Genomic DNA, 20,508 nt, shown 5'->3' with positions numbered 1-20,508 from the left:
CTCCATTCCTATCAGAGCCCTCTCCCCTCTTGAAGTAGAACAGATCCTCTGGATAAGCTCACCTAGGAGCAGAGAGACCCCTCGCCCCCTGACCCCCGCAGACACGTATACACAATTACCTTTTACATGGCGTCTCATCTGTCTTGACCCCAAATGGTCAGAGGAATCAAACAAAGATAGAAATGATTTTCAGCTTGCGCACACTCTAAAGGAAAGTCTTGAGTTCTCTGCGTGGGCAGGCAGCCAGTCGGAGCCCACTGGGGAACAAGACAGCAACCAGTTGCAAATGCGAGGAAACAGAGCAGCTGGCCTGTCTGTGAGTGACACGGAAATGATGACCGATGCCAACACATCGCCACCCGTCTTCCAGTACGTGCAAATGGACTTATATTCAGCAAACCTCACATGCCGGGAACGAGAGCGGCCAAGCACTGTGAACATATTTTTTTGAAATTGCTTTGATCTTTTTTTTTTTGCTTTTGAATATTTTGCAGTTTGCTCTTTGAGTCTCAAGTAGAGGAAGGGAAGAGGAAGGGAGGAAAAAAAAAAACATGTATGCATAATGAGGCTGACTCGTCTGTATTGAGAGCTGAAAGATAAATCCCAGGCAGTCTGTTCTGAAAGGATTTATTCAGATTTGGGGCGGGGGGGAAATCTCTTGCTCATCATCTCATGGAAACTTTCTTAGGGACCCAGCTTAGTGAAAAAACATTTTGTCCTTGTGTGTGTGTGTTTTTTCTTTTAGTCACACATGCTGTCATAGTTTGCTTTCCAAGATGGAGTGGTGAAAAACAACTTAATGGTTTTAACTGTGTAACTGCTGTAAAGTTTAGGTTCGTTCATAGCGAACAGAAATCAGACAGCTCTTTATTTTAAATAGGGCTGACACAAGTTATTGACACTGACTATAAAAATTTTTGACATCAGTGATTTGGGTTGATATGTTTTTTTTTTTTTATTTCTAAGAACTCTCAACAGAAGTTAGAATTTTCCTCCAAAGTGCTGTACAGCAGGTCAGTTTACGACACTGTGTACCTGTGTGTGTGTGTGTGTCTACCTTTATTTATCAGAGAACAGGTTGAGAGCACAACAGATTTAGGAGTGAAATGCATATCCTCTCCCGATTTACACTCCGATGCATCCTGGAGTTATCCCACCATTGCTACCGAACAAGACAAAGGGACACTAGCTCCTCTTTTGAGGCAGATGGACCCTTGAGTTTGGCAGAGGAGTCTACCTGTGTCCAATTGACAACCACAGCCTCAAACTTACAGGAGTTATGTCTTGTTGCAGCCACTTTTTGCTCAACTCCAAACCCCTTCAGAGTCCACTAAACCTCAGTAGCTTTCAAGACTTCGACAGAACCAAATCATCGTCAAAGATGTAAAGATGAAAATCTGAGGTTCCTAAAGCAACCACCTTCCGCTCGCTTAAACCTTGACTTCCTGTCAATTAACACTGCAAACGGGGTTGTTGAGATTTAGCAGTTTTGGTGGATTAATTAGCACTTAAAATAGGCTCAACTATGTGCAAAACTCTTACTTCTGGTACTCGCCCTTAAAAGGATCCTTGCTCCCCCATGCTGCCACTGCAACTCCCACAACCTCAGCTCCAACAAACCACAATGGTTTCCTTAGACATAACAATCGCTTTGTTCACTTGTTCACTTCCATGAGCTTTTTAGCACATACTGCACAAGGTGTTGCTATGGTCAGAGCTCGAGGACTGAACAGAAGAGTTGTAAACGACTCCAAAAGTCTTGGATGGAGATCAGAGATCAAGACCGCTTGAAAAGACGACACAAAAATCTGAAATACGAATGAATGGCGGTTCGAAACTTAAGCGCTGTACTGAGTGAGGCTACTGAGCTACACAGATGGGAGGGCACAACGTTTGACGGGACTCTGACAGCTGAGATGTGCCAACATGTCTTCAGTTGTCTCGCTAATAGGTCGCATACTGCTAAGTGTCTCACAGCAGCATTTTCCCCAACGACAACTTCAAACCGTTACTCTGCTATTCTCTTTTCAGAAGTACATGTGATGTGATGATGCAGAGAGGGGCGGAAAAAAGAAGTACTTGACACATAACGACAAGTTGACCAGCAGTTTACTGCATCGCGTGACATTTATGAGCTTATGAAGATGAAATGTGACGACAGTGCGTATCTTTGATCCGCTTGTCAGACACACTTTATTAGTTCTTCCAGAGAGGCTGAATATTTCCCACCGCACAGTGCGACACATTTGGTTCACAGATGAGCTCTATTGTAGAACAATGTTAACAGAAACCACGCCGCTAAAATAAAAGCCTTCCAGTGATGAGCATTCAAACATCAATGCACAGACTGACGTTGTCGCGGCGGCGTCCGATTGAGCAACTGCTGCTCTAAATAAACAAGTTGGGGATATGAGATGAGGAAAAGGGGATAGAGCGTGCAAACGGCAACAGTGTGATGTCAGTAAATTTCGATCTGAGATAGTCCAGAAGTCGTGTGGGTGTCCCACGCAGTTGCAATAAAATTTTTCTCCGAGATTTGACATCCAGCTTTGTTTGGAAAAGAGCTTGAGAGAAGAATGATGGCCTGTTAAAATAATTGGTTGTTTCTTTCATCTCTCAGGGTTAAGAAATAGGAACACACACAAACACTCGTGTAAAATGTGTTTATTGCACGTGCTGTTAGCATCCCCTAACCTTCCTGGCAGTAGAAACAAAAACTGTACATCCATCCTCTGTTAGTCTCATTTCATCCATGCATTTTCAATCATCTTTTAATATTTTGAGGGTTGCTGAGGAAGCAGCTGACTGTCCCCAGAGGTTGCACTATGTGCAAGTCAGCAAACACACATGCAACACACTCATGTGGCGATTTATATTGGTCAGTTAACATAAAGTGGATGCTTTTGGATGGTGACAGAAGTCCTGTTTGTTGTGACGTAACATTGATTAACACAACTCCACTCCATCACTTTTTTTTTATGCTGATATTTTGTCTGAAAAATCATACGGTCACACAAAGTCATTTTTACTTCTCTGGTCAAAAATAGTTGAAAGACAGCAACAAAGACGGAGGTTATTGTACAACATGTGTTTGTGCATTTGACACAGGAGGGCAGTCTTTCAACGCGTCACTCTAAACCAGCCATTCACCCTGAGAACTCTCTTAGAGATCGGGATCGATCCCAAGCTTAATATTATGTAGTTATTTCATATAAGGCACGGTAACTGGTACAACTTCATTTAGGTTGAGTGCGTTTTCTTCCCTCTGTTTTTTTTATTTATTTTTTTATTGCCTCTTTACCAGTGGCTTCCCACTTATTTTCTCGCTCGCTCTCCGTTTCCTTCTCATTTTCATCGTCGCCCTCTGCAAAGCTTTTCTGTTGGAAATGCTTGCATATCTTTTCTTTTGAGCTGTCATAATTGAAAAATGTCCAACGTCAATATTTGTCCAGGTTGTGCATGGAGCTATCTGCCGCTTCAGCACTTGCTGTGCCCCTTCGACAAACAACACGCAGCTCTGATGCACATTGATATTCCTCCCCGTGTATTTCTCAAACCTCTCTCTCCCTTCCTTCATCCTTCTTACTCTGCTGTTCGTGCAGAAGTCCAACTAATTATTCAGTTGGTACTCTGGGTGAGCATGTCTTAAAGACATTCTTCATTAACTCTTCCCCCCCCTTCTCTGCCCCCCCGTCGTCGAGCCACCCCAGGGTTGTGTGTTTTCTGTGCAGCAACTCCTGTGAGGGTGCAGGGAAGGAGAGGGGGGTGGGGGGTCCTACAGAGGAAGTGGTGGCAAACCCTGGGAAGTACTGTTGTTTTTGATGTGTTGCCGACAATCCCACCCGGCAACCACCACCCCCACCTCCTCCCGTGATCGTCGCTATGCCCCCATCCCTTAGTGGAGATCCTATTAATCATCCTGTCAGTCGCAGCAACACATGCATTTGCTTTTTCTTTTTTTTTGCAGCAGCAGCAGACACACATATACACTTGGCGAAAACACATAAACAAATAAATAATGCAGTTGGTCACTGCTGGGCAGCAGCCTAAAGAGGCAACGAGAGAATAATCTCAATGGAAATAGGAGAGAGAGAGAGAGAGAGAGAGAGAGAGAGAGAGAGAGAGAGAGAGAGAGAGAGAGAGGAAAAGAAAAGAAAAACGCCTGAGAGCTGCCAGATTTGTTTGCTGCTCAGTGTTTGTGCTGCAGTTGTTGAAACCTTTATTGGTCTTTGTTGGGTTGTGGAGTGTTTGGTGTTTTATGGTTTGTTTCCCCCACGATGTCAGGCTTATAGTGTAAGTGTTCAGCTTGGCCTAACTTTATTTTTTTATTTTTTTTCCTCATGCTGGGAAGCCATCCACTCCTGTGGGGAAAAGAAGCTAAGTTGAAAATGTTTTCCTCAGAGCCCAATATGGAGCGCCACTCAGCAGCAAGAGCACCGGACAGCGTAGGTATATGAGTGTGTGCGTGTGTATGTATATGTTTGCGTGTGGGGGTGTGTGTGTGTGTGTGTGTGTATGGGAATGGAAAGATTCGCTTTAGCAAGAAGTTGTTGAAGCTGAAGTCTCCCACAGCGCAGGCCTGGATTTCTTGACAGTGGAAACATTGCTGAAAATCCATCCCACTTGAGGGTAAACGGTAAGACCATCTTCTGGTCCAACATGGCATCATCTGCTTCAACCAGGATAACTTGCCGAGATTATCCATAAACAGATTGTTTATATTTGTATCATTAGTTTGCAAAATGAAGATATATTAAACTTTTATAGTGAAGGAACAAAATCACTTTCTGCAATAGAACAAGACGAGCTGCATTTTTTTTTAATTGTTTCAAATAAAAAAAAGTAGTTTTACTTTTCCGTGTTTTATGTCACCACCAGAACCTACAGTGAGCTTATTGGGCTTTATTGCGATAACCCAATCCAAACCAGTGCACAATGATGAAGTGGGAGTAAAATAATCTTTTTTAATTTAATTTAAAAAGAAAATGGTACATGTTGTGTGACCATATTTAACTCTCCTCACTCTGTGGTCCTTAAAAAAAGCATCAAGCTACACGAAGATGCTTTCAGATTGGTAAATAGCCCAATTTAATCGTGCAAATAAAGACATTTCATGTAGGCTTCACAGGACGTCTTTAATGTCAGTGGTGGTAGCATCATGCTGTGGGGATGCTTTTCTTCAGCAGGAACATGGAAACTGGTGAGATTAGAAGAGAGAATACATGGAACTAAATGCAGGAAGAAAACATACGAGAGCCGTCCCATGGAACAACGAGATTACAAGCAAAACGACAAAGGAATCTCACATTGCCTGCCAATTTCCATACCCGAATCCAAATGAGATTCTACGGCAACACTCAAAAATTGCTTTTCACGGATGCTTTCCGTCTGTTCGGACTGAGCTTGGCCTATTTTGCAAAGAAAATGTTGAGCCTCTAAATATGCAAAACCGGTAAGAGACATTCGCCTAAAGAGTTGCAGGTGTAATTGCAGTAAACTTTTTTTTTTTTTTTTTTACAGTGTGTTGACTCAGGACTCAGGAGGTTGACCTGTGAATGCACACTATTCTGATTTTTGTTTGTATTAAATAAAAAGGGAAGGACACGACGTTCTGTTTCTTCCACTCCGTAATCATGCAGTGCTTTGCATTGTTCTGTCGCATAAATATTCAAATAAAACACAAAACATTACAAAATGTGAAACGGGCAAATAATTTCTATGTGATATGTAGAAGGATGACAAATATACCTCCTGAACCAAAATTGTATTTTCCTATCATCTTTACATCTGAAGTTCTTGCTAATCTCCATCTAATTTTCAGTGGATAGGATGAAGAGCCACAGGTTGCAGACACCACACTTAAACAGAATGCATGCAGATACATGCAGATTGTGGTTTTGACCAAAGAAACTAGACGTCCACTGCTGTACCGTAATATGTTTGTACTTCAGCATCGTGCAGGCAAAGCCCTCAGTCACCCCTTGAGCACTTTCACCACTGAGTATGTGAATGCTGCGGCCTCAAGCACCATTATAGCTACTCACACCACATCACTCCAAACGAATCACACCATAGTGCATCATGGCTGCTTCCCTGGTGATGTGGAGAAAGTAAAGGTGTTTGGAAATCAAAATAGATATTATTTTTTGTAAGTTTTTGAAGATAAAAATGAGAGAAGATTGCCCTTTTTAAACATTCCAAGCTTAGACCTACTGGCTAAAACACGTTTGTAGTATAGAGTCTCAAATTAGTCTAGTAATAGTTCAGTGGTAAGGCTCATATACTATTATTATAATTGAAAACTGCGCCATTATCTTAGATCTTCCTACATTTTTTTTTTTTTTAATGACTGGATTTATGATAGCATCCCCACTCAAATATTTGAGGAGATGAAAGACCTCGGGTCAGACTGTGAAACATCACAGTTGAGAAGCAGAAATCCCCAGAAGCCGCAGTGAACCGCTGTTTTCTGATGACCAGCCCGCAGCCGCCATGCCAGGCTGGTGTGAAATGGACACTTGTGGGCTCGGCCTGTTCCGTCTGTCCACAGTTGTTAATGATAACATGCGCTGGCCTCGGCACCTGATGCTGCCCGCATGGGCCTCGTGCAGCCTGCCAAGTGCTGCGCATGTTCTTGGTGCTAATACATCTGCGACATATTGGCTCTCACCAACTTCGGAAATTGCGTCCTTAAGTAGTATTTGACTCCCAAATTAGTATAATTATGTGTGTGTGTGTGTGTGTGTGTGTGGGGGGGGGGGGGGGAGGGTGCGTGTGTGTGTGCGTGCGTGTGTGCGTGTGTGTGTGTGTGTGTGTGTGCGTGTATGTGTGCGCGTGTGCGTGTGTGTGTGTGCGTGTGTTTTTCACTACTTAGGTTTTAGCCTTAAGAAAAAAAAACACATTAAGGCTTCTTTTAATTAAATTAATATGCTTTCCCTGTATTTAAGATGAAAGAGAACTCTGTTTGCCATATTCTCAAAATAATTTATTATTATTATTATTATTATTATTATTATTATTATTATTAATTCAAAATGAAATAAAGTGTTAAAGCAGCTCTTTCTGATCTGAATTCATCACTTTAAACGCGGCATTAACACCTGCCTTTCTGGCTCTTGTATGTGAGAGCTTTCACGTGTTTCCGTTTAAATAAATAATGACACTTGCCCGACATTATTTTGTGACTTTAAGGTTCCTCACAGTCGATATCCCTGCATTCGTACAAACGGTGCGCTCCTTGGCTGAGTAAAATATGACAGGCCACCCCTCCCCCCCCCCCCCCTCCCCCTCATCTCCCGCCACCCCCTCCACTCCAAACTAAAGATTAACATTGTGATTCCCAGTGTCCCAGCAGACAGCGTGATTGATTACATCATATTAAGGTCATTTCTACGTCGGGGTAATTTTCACTCAAGCCTCCCGGCGATATTTTAATGTGCATTTGTTTGGCGGGGGCTGTCGAGGGTTTCCTCGCTTCTCTGATCAGCGGGGAAATGGATGGCGACATTAACGAGCGATTAATTAAAAGCAACAACATTAGCGATGATGGCTCAGAAATGGGGGGGGGGCTTTCATAATCAGATTTTTTTTTTCTTTTCAACTGTTTACATATTGGAAATAGTAGTCATTTCATTCTAAATTATTACGAAATTACGCGATGCATCATGGTTTGGTCTTAATTCGCGTTTTTTTCCCCACATGGAAACAGGAAAACCTGTAACCTCACCCCCTTCTTACCCATCACTTCCGTATTTGTTTATTTGTTTCGCAGTTTTCACTGAAAGTGTTCCAACGAAATTATGCAAACATAAAACCGAAAAAAATGGTTCAGTATATTCAGACCACTGGGTGTGTTTGCGGGATTTGGGCTGACGTCACGTCACAAAGTTTTAATATGAGCTCAAATCCCCCATTTCGTACCTTCCGACTTCCATTTCGTGTCGGAGAGCAAACCTCTTTCGTAGTCATATCTACCCAACCTGTTGCAATTTATTTCTTCGTTGCTACGTATTTCATGGCGAAATGTGGAGATAAACAATCATTAAAAAAAATAACTTTCATTTTTAATTGTATTTATTTTTAATGCTTTGAATTGTTTCCTCTAATTGGGACTCTGATCCTGGTTTGGGCCTATCTGCTCTGACGAAAAACGACAAATATGACCAGCAGAAATTAGCAGCAGTTAGAAAATCAAATCTGACAAGAAATGACACCCAATTATAGACTAGCGTTTTAAAAAAAAATGTATTAAAAACGAATGTAATCATGTTTCTGGTTGTAGATTGGAGCCTCCATTTTATCCATTCTTACATAAATATCTCACGCTCCGAAATAGACCCCGCAATCTCTGTTTCGTGATACACCAGGAATCAGGAGACGTCCAACCCGCGCACTCTCAGGTGTGAAATGCTTTGGTTGGAAACATTTCTGCAGCCCAGACCTTGCTCTTGCAAGTTTTGGTGCCTGTGCACCGGCTGCCCTCTAACCTCGCCCATTTCCCCGCTCGGTAGTTGCAGCGCTGCAGCTTCTGACAGCATGTTAACAACACTGCAAAAAAAAAAAGGCCCCAAAGAAATGTCTTGGATTAGCGGTCAGATTTCCCATTTCCCATAGACGCACAAGGTCCTGAACCCAATTAATGTCTAATAATTACCAGGGCGACTTCACCGTGACCGCTCCTGGGTGCTGCTTCATTAAAGGAGAAGGGAAGGAGGCTGCAGAGGGGCTCCTCTCGAGACTTATAGGGACAAATGGATTTTGTGATTGATTAGCTGCTGGAATCTGGGTGATTTTATTTTTTATTTTTTGACTTTTGATCAATTTTTGACAAAAAAAACAAAACACTTCTTTGTCATGTAAGAGGCGTCAAGAGGTGGGTCATTCTGCGGCTGATGGCGTTATAGTTTCACTCCAAGCGGCTGCCTGCTCCCAGCTGTACTGAGTGTGTTTACTCTCCCGTTACATCAAGTGGGTCAGAACTACAGTTCGCAAATTTACAATACTCACCGCGCCCACAAGAAAGGCCCGCTGCGGCTTTTTGATGTTCCCCCGCGCGCCGCGCCGCGAGGTGCTCCATTTCACATTTCTGATATGCGCCGATGTTATCTGCGCACAACGTCTAATCCACAGACCCAAAGCCCCTCTCCATCGCGGATAAAGCTTGTGTTTCAGCGGGCTTTGTGCATATGTTTCTCTGTTTCTCTGTGTGCGTGCGTGTGTGTGTGTGTGTGTGTGTGTGTGTGTGTGTGTGTGTGTGTGTGTGTGTGTGTGTGTGTGTGTGTGTGTGTGCGTGTGTGTGCGTGCGTGTGTGTGTGTGTGTGTGTGTGTGTGTGTGTGTGTGTGTGTGTGTGTATGCGTGTGTGTGTGGGAGTAGGAGTGGGAGGTAGAGTCACCACAGGCCGACCACACCACACCAGTCCACAGTGTCAGAACCCCGCCTCAAAGTATACACGCAAAAAATGAGTGAAAAAAATACAGTGAGTTACATTTTGAAGTGAATATTTTTCAGTTAATCATCGAATTGCGGGGGTTTGATGTAAAATTGTGATGGCTGTGGCGCCACCACGGTGACCCCGCCGCCCTGAGTCTTATTTATGCTAAATATTTCATATGCATTTTAAAAAAAGATATATATATATATATATATATATATATATATATATATATATATATATATATATATATATATTATGTACGGATGTCTAGCAGTGGCGATTCTGAAAAGAAAACACAAAGAGGCAATAGCCACCATTTCAAATTTGATTCCATTTGTTTATTAAACTTAATCTGCTTTTATTTGTTTGTAATAAATGCCCTATTTTTGAAATGTTGCTTGCTAACTTATGAGAGCTACCATATTTTATTTTTTAAATGCCAGCGGTAAAAAAAATTAATAAAAAAAAAAAAATCATAATCTAACGTGTCGAATCAGCCTACTTATAATTAAGTGTTGAAACTGGTTGTTTTATTTTTAATCAGAGCTAAATTACTTGATAATACTCCTGAAATCATTTTTATTAATGGACTACTCCTTGGATTTACAATATGGAGGACAGAACTACAACACAGAGTGCAGCATAATATATTAGTCAATTTTTTTATCCTCAAGGCTTTCCACGTCTTTCTGATCAGCTTGAGCATCTTTGCTTTTGCTTCATCAAAGTGATTTAGGAACTGAAAGTGATTGGTGTAAACGTGTTGTTTACAATGTAAAAGGCTGACACGTGCTCATAAAGGGCACGTGTCAGCCTTTTACATTGTAAAAGTGACAACATATTAACACATAAGCTCCAAATAAGGTGATTAAACTAAAGGTACACAGGGGCGTCCACACGTGTATCAAAGGACATCAGAGGGGGGCCACTGATGATCTTGCAGGCTAACACAGAAATACAAAAATTAATCTTAAAATTACACTGTCAGATAAATAAATACATGAATAAATGTTTTCCTAAATAAAATTCCCATATTTATATGAATGTTGGCAAAATAACAACAACAACAACAACAAAAAACACTGGACAGAGTGGCTCAACAAATTTTAGAGATGCCCTCACCCCTTGGTGGCGCCACTGACAGCAAGTAAAACAAATTTGCATCCCAACGTTGCTTTTTCTTCTGTCTGTGATCCCCTTTGAGCTGATAATGAATTTGGTCTGCTCCCGTTTAGTCCAATTAAAGGGCTTAATAAAAACGAGTGGGGACCCTGCTCAGAACAAGCAGCGCACCTCTCCACCTCTGTTCCTGGGCCGGAGCCAGCGGCGCAGCTCTCTCCAGTCTGCGAGAGAAAACAAGAGGTTTCCCCTACGCCGACCGCCCCCCCCCCCCCCCCCCCCCCCACACACACTTTTTTTTTTTATATATCGGCATTTAAACGATGCAGGATAAACTATAGCTAATTCCCCAGGCTGGCTGGCGTTGGACAGCAAGACTTTCCTTTCCGTAGCCTAATTGCTGTTAATTGCGCCTGTAAGAAAAAGAAGAAAAAAAAAGGTGTTGCAGTTTGTGGAATCATTTGTCCAAGTCAATGAGGTGCGGGAATTATTTAAAGGCCTCATCTGTATCGGGTCGGTCTGTGGAGGTAATTCAGGTATATAAAGTCAGTCAAAATACTCTTTTCTTTTTAAGGTAAGCCAGCCATTTAAGGATATAATAATAATAATAATAATAATAATAATAATAATAATAATAATAATAACTGACCTGGCTGGCATTCATCTAATTTCACTTTTTAATCGTCTACCACCAGCAGTCCTTCTGAGCTTCCGCTTTTAACTTGCCTTTAAAAAGTTCACCTTTAATGATCCCTGTTCACCCGAAGCATGACAAATAGATTATTAAAAAAAAGAATTAATTATTTAAAAAAAAATAACAAGGTGCTCACCCCTGAGCCCCATCCGCGCAACAGGTACATAAAAAAAAAAAAAAACATTTTTCACCCACCTCCCTCCTTCAAGTCAATAAAAAAATCCTCCATCACCACTGCTCCTCCTCCTCCTCCTCATTCTGCTCATAGGGAGGCGAGACAATCTTCCCCAAAATATCCAGTGAATGCAGGCTAATTACTTCTGATTATTATTGATTAATAATCGGGATTTCGTTGCACTTCCCCTCGCGAGTAAAACATCCCACGGCGATTGTTCGCCAGCAGCGGTGGACTGGTGCTGGAGAATGGCATTTATTCAAATCAGTTATCTCGTGACAGCTAATAAATACATATAATTACTACATTTACTACTAATACTACTACTACTACTACTACTACTACTACTAATAATAATAACAATAACAATAATAGTAATAATAATAATAATAATAATAATAATAATTGTAATAATAATAATAAGCATGTTATTTTTCTTCGAATGACAACTAATTCGAACAAAATACGGTTTGACTTTATTTTCCCCTCCGAGCAAACTGATCCGCGCCGCTCTCCCTGCAGACTTCAGTTGCTCCGTCACCACCGATCCTTAATAGGCTCCAGCATATAGAGCCGCCTTTATTCAGCCAAACTAGACGGAAACCATTCCCATATGACATGTGGGCTGGAGGCCCGGCACCACATGAATATAACGAGCAGCCTGACAGCATTAGAAAAAAAAAAAGAAAAAAAAAGGCGACTTAGTCTCTTAAAAAGAAAAGAAAGCAAAAACACATAATAACAATAATAATAATAATAATAATAATAATAATAATAATAATAATAATAATAATAATAAACAGCTTGATTCATTAAATATAAAATTCCCCTTGATGCACATGCGCCTCAGTTACACCACCAATATTACAATAATAATAATAATAATAATAATAATAATAATAATAATATGTTACAAATGTAATACATTTTAAATGCTACAATTATTATTTTTTTAAATAATAACTATAAATAATAATATACTCCAAATAATCTGGGTCACCTCAGTGTCTAATTGACACCTCTCACACAGATCTGAAAATATGTACCTTGTTGTTCTTCAAACCTCGCGCTTAGAAGCCCGCAGACCAACATCAAAAGAAAACGATCTCCGCGTGCCTGCAGCAAACAAACAAACAAACAAACAAACAAGCAAAGCAGCAGACATGTGCAAGTCAACAGTCGGCGTTGCGCAAAGCTGAGACAGCAGCCTGTCCACCGTCATCCAGGTGCGCTTCTGCTCTCGTGCAACATGCGCAAAACACTCCTGCAAGAAGCAAAGTGCTCCATATACAATTGTAACAAATGGGAAAATAACACTGGAAAAAAAGGGGGAAAAGCCAGGAGTTTTCCCTGGTTGCTGGTGGAGGGTCCATGCCTCCGTCAAACAGCTGCTGGCTGCTGCCTGTCCTGAGGGCAACAAGGTTTTACACACACTGAGGGAAACACTCTCTCTCAAACACACACACACACACACACCGCATACACACCCGTACACACACACAGAGAGAGGGAATCACACACTCCAACATACTCTTCACAAGACCAAATCATACCCTGGAAGCGTGTTACAGCAATCGAGCCTTGCTCCTTTTTTTTTTCTCTCCCACGTGTGCATTAATGAAGTTAAAAATAACGCCTGGAAGTTGAGCGCTTTTTGGCACGAAAGCTACCATGACGCATCAGCTGAGCCGACGACTTTCTATAAATCTGTAAATTCAAATAAAAAAAGAGAGAAAGAGAGAGGGAAGGAAATTGTTGTAATTTATGACAAAAACAATTGCAATTAAAAAAAAAACGAAATAACGGAAAGATTCTTTGTAATAACTGCTATTTATTGCACGGTAAAAATACAAAGGGTTTGTTTTTGTTTTGTATTTAAAATGCGACCTTGACCCCGGCACCGTACCTCACTGTGTGTCCCGCCGTCGCGCTGCAGAAAACCAAGCAGCCTCTGTTTAAAGGGGTAAAAAAAAAAATCCAGGACGGCGCTGCTGGCAGGAACTGAATGGGGCGGATGGGGTAGAAGGGTGGGGGTGGGGGGTTGCATGGGTGAGAAGGGGGGACGAGAGTGAGGGGGATGACATGGGGGTGGCGGCGGGGGGAACGGGTGAAGAGCGAGCAGAAGGAGAAGGAGGAGGAGGAAGAGGAGGAGGAGGAGGTGGAGGAGGAGGAGGGGAAGAGATAAGTGATCTAAAGGGGAGACGATAGGACAAAAAAAAAAGTGATGATGATGAATACATTGGAAAGTTTTTTGGCCCGGGCGAGGGTGTCAGATTGAATGGCCTGTGCGCATGTGCGAAGGTGTCCAAACTGACAATGCTGGTGAGATGAAGATAGTGTTGTTGCTGCTTCTGGGCTCACGGAGGACGACGAGAGGAATCTACAAGCCGACAAGATGAGATCCAAGGCGAGGGCGAGAAAACTGGCTAAAAGTAGGTCTTCTTCTTCTGTGGTTTTTAAAATGATTTTTATTTCTTACCGCTTCCAGCCGCCGGCTTCTAAAACTCCGCCGGCTTTGTCCCGGTCCAAAGTGTCCTTGTCAATTGCAGTAGAGCCTTAAAAAAAAAGAGGATGGGGGACTCTTTTGTCCACAGATAACTTTACGTCTCAGTTATTTGGCTGTTTGGATGTTGTCCCCCCCACCCCCCGCATGCTGCGCTCACGGTTTCGCTGATCCCTGCGTCCGCAAAGTTTCACGCGTGATGAGAAACGCCGCCGGTGCTTTAGACCTGATCACACTTCTTCTGTAAAAGCAGAAATAAACACCGTCGGTCATATCGTATTTTATCCCCTGTTTCAGTTCGGTTCTGTTGTCGGTCGTTTAAACACAGGCGCAAATCTGTCCTTTTCTCCAAAACAACAACAACAACAACAAAAAAAAGCAAAACAGAAAAAGGAAAAAAAAAAAGAAAAAAAAAAGTTGTCGAATCGCAGAGTAACTTTTTGTATATAGCGAGAGTCGTTCCAGGTTTTGGTGCAATTGAAATGTAGTGGGCGCTGTGGCACCGCTCTGCTCTGCTGCGAGCTGCCTTCGCAGCTCACGCCGCTCTGGACGCACTCATTTCGCTCCTTTTGAAAAAAAAAAGAAAAAGAAAAAAAAAACGACTGGGAGACGCCGAGATGCGTATTTGGACGAGAAAGAAAGCAAGCGAGATCTGTAATGCACGCGTATTTGAAATCGCAGAAGATATTTGCCTCGTTTTTTTTTTTTTATGCCAGGGCCACCGGGGCCGCTGCTGCTGACTGGTTCCTTCTCATGGGAATGCCAATCAATAATACGTCCTGCAAGCGCCCATGCACTGCTGCTGCTGCTGCTGCTGTTTCTGAACGGACTGCTGTTCGCGTCACACGGAAAAATTCATGTATTCGTGTTTCCTTTTTTGTTTTTTTTCCTGTTGAACATGAACAGTTTTGTTGTCAGGCATGGAGCGTGTTTATTGTTTGACATTTGTTTATTGATGGTGCATTGATTCATGAATCATGTTTATTCTTGCATGAATGAACTTTATTTCAAACTGCGTGTTCTGTTTGGGTCAGTGTGATTTTTTTATTATTTTATTTTATTTTTGGCCACAGTTTACTTCAACCCCATTTCGACCTGTGAAGAAGGCCTGTTGCTATTTTTACATTTTACATTTTTAGTAGTTTATTTCAGCTGCATTTACTGTGTTATTTTACTTAATTTATTTCATCTAAGGATTACAATGAATTTTTAAAATATATATTTTTTTTATTTAATATTTTTGGCGGTTTGCACACAATTATTTGTAGCCTTACAATGATTAAACACGTCCCTACTGATTTTATTGACAAAAAAGTAAATACATAAATAAAATGTTTTTAAGTAGGCTAAAGTGAAATTACATACTACACAGATAAAAAAAAAACAGTTTATTTGAATTGTATTTAGTCTTTTATTCTTGGTTTGTTGTTGTTGTCGTTACAGTGCTACTGCTATGAAACGGGACAATTAAATAGAAAAAAAATAATAATTATCGGGCTTATGGCTCACCATGCAGAGATCGGATTCTTGTGCAAACCTAATGGCAGATAGAAAAGGTGGAGGAAAAAAAAAAGAACAAAAAAAGCAGAAGTCTAATTAGGCTGCTTTTATTGAATGAAATACTCCAAACACGTTGAGAATTGGGGGTCCTTTTGCCAGGAGGTAATTACACTTGGTCTTGATCTCCAAACAGCCCTGATAGTCTGTTGATCCGGGTGCTAATGAACACAAATGCCTGGCTTTGGGAGCAGTCGCGTCGCCGCACTGGCAGGCAGCCTCTCTGCAGGCCTCGGATCTTGTTGTGTTGCAGCCGTAGCTATAGGGAAAACACGAGCAGACAGCTGGCATGAAAAATATCTTGTTCTCCTCAAACATTCAAAACACACGGGCCCGCAGATTTTGAATATGACGTACAGTGGACGTGCACGTCTCGTTTTTTTTTTTTCTCGTTTTCCTTCCCTTTTCTGACCTCTCCGAGTACAGTAGGCCCCGCAGCAAATGTCCACCAGCTGTTTTATGATTTTATTTTTAACCTCCATGAGTGATTTCTCCTTTAGACACATCAGATATATCATCTGACTGAACTGCGGGGTGCTACAATGACGAGCATGGATTTTTAAAAACGTGCAGCTGCAATTGTTTGTGTATTTCAATATGTTTTAATTGTTATGGTTCATAATAAATTTTAGTTATCTTGACATGGGAAGAATAGTTTAATTCTGATTTATATTTGCAATCTTAATTTTTAAATAATTAGCTAACATTTTTCGAGCCATGACGAATAACAGTTTAATTTATTTAAAGTTAATTCATTTGTGTCTTCATAATAAAACGCATAACACTCCCGAATCTTGATTGCTCACGCAGATTAAAGTTTTATTTGTTTCTGTGTGTGAGCGGTGCGGCCGTGCACCGTTTGAAGTCAAAAGAAGAAGAAGAAAAAAAATCTTAACACCTTGCGGCTGTTTTATTGTGGTATTCTTCTGGGCCCATTTGTAGCTTTTAAATTGGTTTTGGATCAATTAAGGGCTTCCGCTTGAGTGAGAGGAGATTTATTTTCCCCAGTATTCTTTTTTTTTTTCTCTCTCTCTCTCTCTTTTTTTCGGGGCACGTGTGCGGACAAAACAGCCGCACGCGCACACATCCAGAGAGCATGCACACATGCGCGCGCTGCTGTAAATATGCGACCGGTGACCTCTGCACCGAAGCCAAAAGAAATATAATGTAAATGGAAGCACGAAACGAGCTCTACACGCAGAGACAGACATTTTTTTTAATAAGGCAGCTTACACACTTCATTGATTATCGTCACCTTTTTCTTTCTTCTTTTTCCTTTTTTTTTCTTTTTTTTTTTTGCATTTTCAGTGGCTACAATAATAGCAATAAAAACAAAGGTAATGCCGTGTGTTTTCAGACTACCTCCGTTTATTTATTTATTTATTTTAATCCTTCTCACTCCTCTGCTGATTCAGGTCGCTGAAGAAACGCACACATTCTCCACCACTTCCCACCTCTCTGACCTCTGCGCTGTCTTTACACATTTCCACATATCCCTGTGATCTTTGCGTTAAAGGCCCATTATTAGAATGTATACTCCCCAGTCATGAACTTGGCCCGGCTCAACAGCTTCTTATGTTTTGACAGAAGTAATAAAACCCAACCCATAACACTTGAAAACCAACAATGGTCGCTATGTTTAACTTCTGGCTAAACGTTTAGGGTCTCCCATGTATCGCTGCCACGCAGCTGTAATGTGTCACACAGCTCCCTTTCACATTCACAGATTAGAGCCTGGTCCTATAAATGATAGGATCATCAAATGTTTTTTTTTTTTGCTGTGCTTTTATTTTGAAATTGTATTATTAACCTTCGTATAGGTCATTTTTACACGTTTTTCCTTTTGAGAATTCATTCAAGAGTATTGTTGCATATGTATACACATATTTTTAAAACCACAGATATGTGTAAAATCAGAGTTTTAGACTTGAGTGTTTTTTTTCCCCTTTGCTCCTGTTTAATGGAATTACCACCGTTCCAGCTTCTCATTTTTGAAATTATAATAATAGCCCAATTTTCTTCTCGTGCTCAGTTGAATTTAGCTGCAAACCTGACAGGAATAGCTTTTGTATTGAGTAACTGCTTTTTTAAAATTTTTACAAATGATTAAGTATTTTAGTGGATTGAGAAATAAAGCTTAACCTGATACAATGGCTATCAAGAATTGAACTGTTACATATCTGTTGTCACAGATATGTAACAACCACAACAATTGTAGGCATCACTTGATTTTCTCAACTGTCATTGCATCAAAATTGATACTGATATACTCATAACCAAATAGATTTAAAAACCTATGCACTTTGTGTAAGATGTATTTAGCAATATCATAAGAAAATGGATGACTGAACACATTTACTAGATAGAGCAAGTTCTTAAACACTTAGAAATGTTTGTGTCACAAATTTTACAGTCGGCATCATATTATTATGCGGGTTTTGGAACTGTTCTAAGTATTTAAAGTGTTTTTCAGGGAAATTTACGTTAACATTGTTTTTGTTTTTTTTTGTTTTTTGTTCTAACAGACTAAGTTCAGCAGTCCAGACCATAAAGGGTTGTAATAGAAAAACATTCAAGGTTGTTGAATGTTTTGCTACTAATGCATAGTTTTCTTGATCCACTTTTTCATCATCACAGTTAATCCTTCACTTGACTTGAGTTTTTGTTTTTGTTTATTAAGACCCATTTCAACCAAGCTTCTAATGGTCACTGAAGTACATTGAAATACTCAAGTGTATTATTGTCAGGCTGAGTTAAATTGTCTGACACCTGAAATATTAAAACCTAACAGGTACTACATCCAAGCAGTGTTTTTCAATTTCCTTTGCTTTTGTTCATTGTGCAGCTGTAACAATTTGGCATGACCAAATCTGCAGCACAAGTATATGGAAACTGGTTGGTTGGATGATAGTTTCTAATTGTGCGGTGCGGAGTATTTTTAAATAATACATTTTTGACATGCACTGATCACACTTTTCCTCCCCAGTACCAATTTACCATTTTTCATTGAGGTTTAACCTGCCAATTTAATATAAGAAGTTAGAATTCATCAGAAAACTAATGAATCACAGCATTACAGCCATCGATCCAGGAAAGCATGTGTCCCAAACCTTTATCCAATTTTTATCAACCACAGTAAAATGGCGGCAGAGTGAATTTGAATCTGTTTATCAAATGTGTTGTCTATCTTTCAAATTTTGCTTTTATTGCACATATAAAATCACAGATGGCCATTGAAATTAGACAAATTTTACAAAGGGTTTTAAAGATGACTATATAATTTATAAAATAAGATGTGCCCTACATATTTCCCATTATATATGTCTACTTAATGGGACATATATGTCCCATTAAAATACTGGAACACAGTCAAAGCAAATTGCTAAGAAATAACTTATCTAAAAAGGTGTTAGAAGTTCTTATCCAAATGTTTAAAACTAAAGAATAATAGAGAAAATTAGCTTTCATCAAGCAGGCGTTAAACCAAAGAATATCAATTAAATTTAGGTTAAACTGTTTTTATTCTTGCTTCAAAGTTTTGCATCGATCAGAAAACTATTAATAATCTAGGTAGGATATAACATCTATATTACAGTCATTTTACCCTCTTTGACTGAATCTCGTGCCTGTTGAACTTGCACCAGAGGTTTTTGAATTCTTATGAACTTTTTCACTATACAGTTCTGCACAGTTTCCATCCTAATGTACTCTGAAAACCAGGAAGTAAACAGAGCACATGCCTTGTAATGTTTGGAAATGCCTCAAATTCTATTGCGAACTCCAACATTGTGTTTTATAACATCAGTGCCAGTTTTCCCTCTAAGCAGACGTCGTTTTGACTATAAAGTTTCTGTTGCTTTAATTTATCAAATCATCAGAAACAGTCTCCCTCTAAACACAAACACACCAAAACGAACACTTTGCCTTTCATCCACCAGGTAAGCTGAAATGACTTCAGTTAAAGTTCAACAAAATTATGAAGTCACACTGACCCGTCAGTGCCTACTGAGTCTCGCTGAAGGCTTGAATACACTTGACTGGCTTTTCCTCATTCTCCACCCCACACACACACACACACACACGCACACACGCATACAGGGACCATGCATGGACACACATCTGCACACGGTGGTGACAGATTTTTTGTGCATTGGTATGATTTAACCCCAATCAATCACAAACTAGAAAGGTTGAGTGTAAATGTCATCCAAACAGTAGGGGCTGGCACTGCTGGCTCAGGCTGAATGTGTGCTCGAGTCTGCGCTCACACCGTTTTTGTACAGCGTGTTGGAGGCCCTGTCAACGTTCTGAGCCATGACCTTGGCCACGGCAATGGGTGGGCACCTGGACACACGCAGACGAACTCGCAGCGACGCGGACCCCCGTGTTTCCTGCCGACTCTCATGCCGGCTTTGTCACATTTTTGAGTTGACACACAAACATGGCTGCTCTAAGCTCTTGCACATGGCTCCAAATCCTATTCATTCCACCGATACGTCGACCTCGCATTATCCAGTTGGCAAATGCGGCTGTTTTCCCTCCTTTTCAGTGTGACCTCATGTTCCATGTTTGCAAAAAAGGAAAAAAAAAAAAACAAGAAAAAACAGCCTCCCTATCACATCGTTTGTGCAGGGTATGACATGACTGGGAGAGTTTCAGAAATATCGCTGATGTTTTATTTTTATAGCAGTCCCCCTGTTTTTCATCTCCCATGCGTCTGCAGCCTGCAGATAGGGGGCAGGGGAATTGTTAAAAATACATCAGTAAAAATTAGAGAGCGGTCCATGGTGGAGTGATGGGGAGGGTTACTAAAATAAAAAGCCATTACTCTGACGTTACATGCATTTTGTCTTCGAGTGTGACTACTCATCCGATTATGATCTGCCCTGCTACTTTGCAGTGTGCAGTGGACTCCGTTCAGTCATCTTCGCTTCTGGGTCTGCTGATTAACGCTAAATGATGATCTCTATGTGTGTCTGCTGTGATTTTACACCACCTGCTGCTAAACACTGTGTGTTGTTTGCAA

The 20,508-nt window shown here is 40.8% G+C and overlaps 1 protein-coding gene and 1 long non-coding RNA gene across 9 annotated transcripts in view; one reads left to right on the top strand and one right to left on the bottom strand.

Annotated features, from left to right (window-relative positions):
• Nucleotides 1-5,061: 5,061 nt before the first annotated feature.
• LOC103467986 (uncharacterized) lies at nucleotides 5,062-13,011 on the bottom strand. Its single transcript, XR_014088172.1, has 2 exons — nucleotides 12,469-13,011; nucleotides 5,062-5,197 (listed from the first exon to the last, which is right to left on the bottom strand). It is a non-coding gene; the product is annotated as an uncharacterized LOC103467986 (long non-coding RNA).
• A 550-nt stretch (nucleotides 13,012-13,561) lies between these two features.
• Nucleotides 13,562-20,508, top strand: part of prdm16 (PR domain containing 16) — a 201,713-nt gene continuing 194,766 nt past the window's right edge. For 4 of the 8 annotated variants that reach the window (XM_081608886.1, XM_008414761.3, XM_017305897.2 and 1 more), the window contains exon 1: nucleotides 13,563-13,854. In XM_081608886.1, coding sequence (XP_081465012.1) covers nucleotides 13,818-13,854 — 37 coding nt within the window. In that variant the 5' untranslated portion in view covers nucleotides 13,563-13,817. Of the gene's footprint in view, nucleotides 13,855-20,508 lie in introns of all 8 variants that reach the window. The other 4 variants (XM_008414757.3, XM_008414755.3, XM_008414753.3 and 1 more) reach the window with 3 other exon arrangements.

The sequence above is a fragment of the Poecilia reticulata genome, chromosome 7 (assembly GCF_904066995.2).
Source record: "Poecilia reticulata chromosome 7, P_reticulata-male-v2, whole genome shotgun sequence".
In the NCBI taxonomy this organism is placed as follows: domain Eukaryota; kingdom Metazoa; phylum Chordata; class Actinopteri; order Cyprinodontiformes; family Poeciliidae; genus Poecilia; species Poecilia reticulata.
The sequence above is the reverse complement of the archived record's forward strand: the minus strand, read 5'-3'. Positions and strand labels throughout refer to the sequence as shown.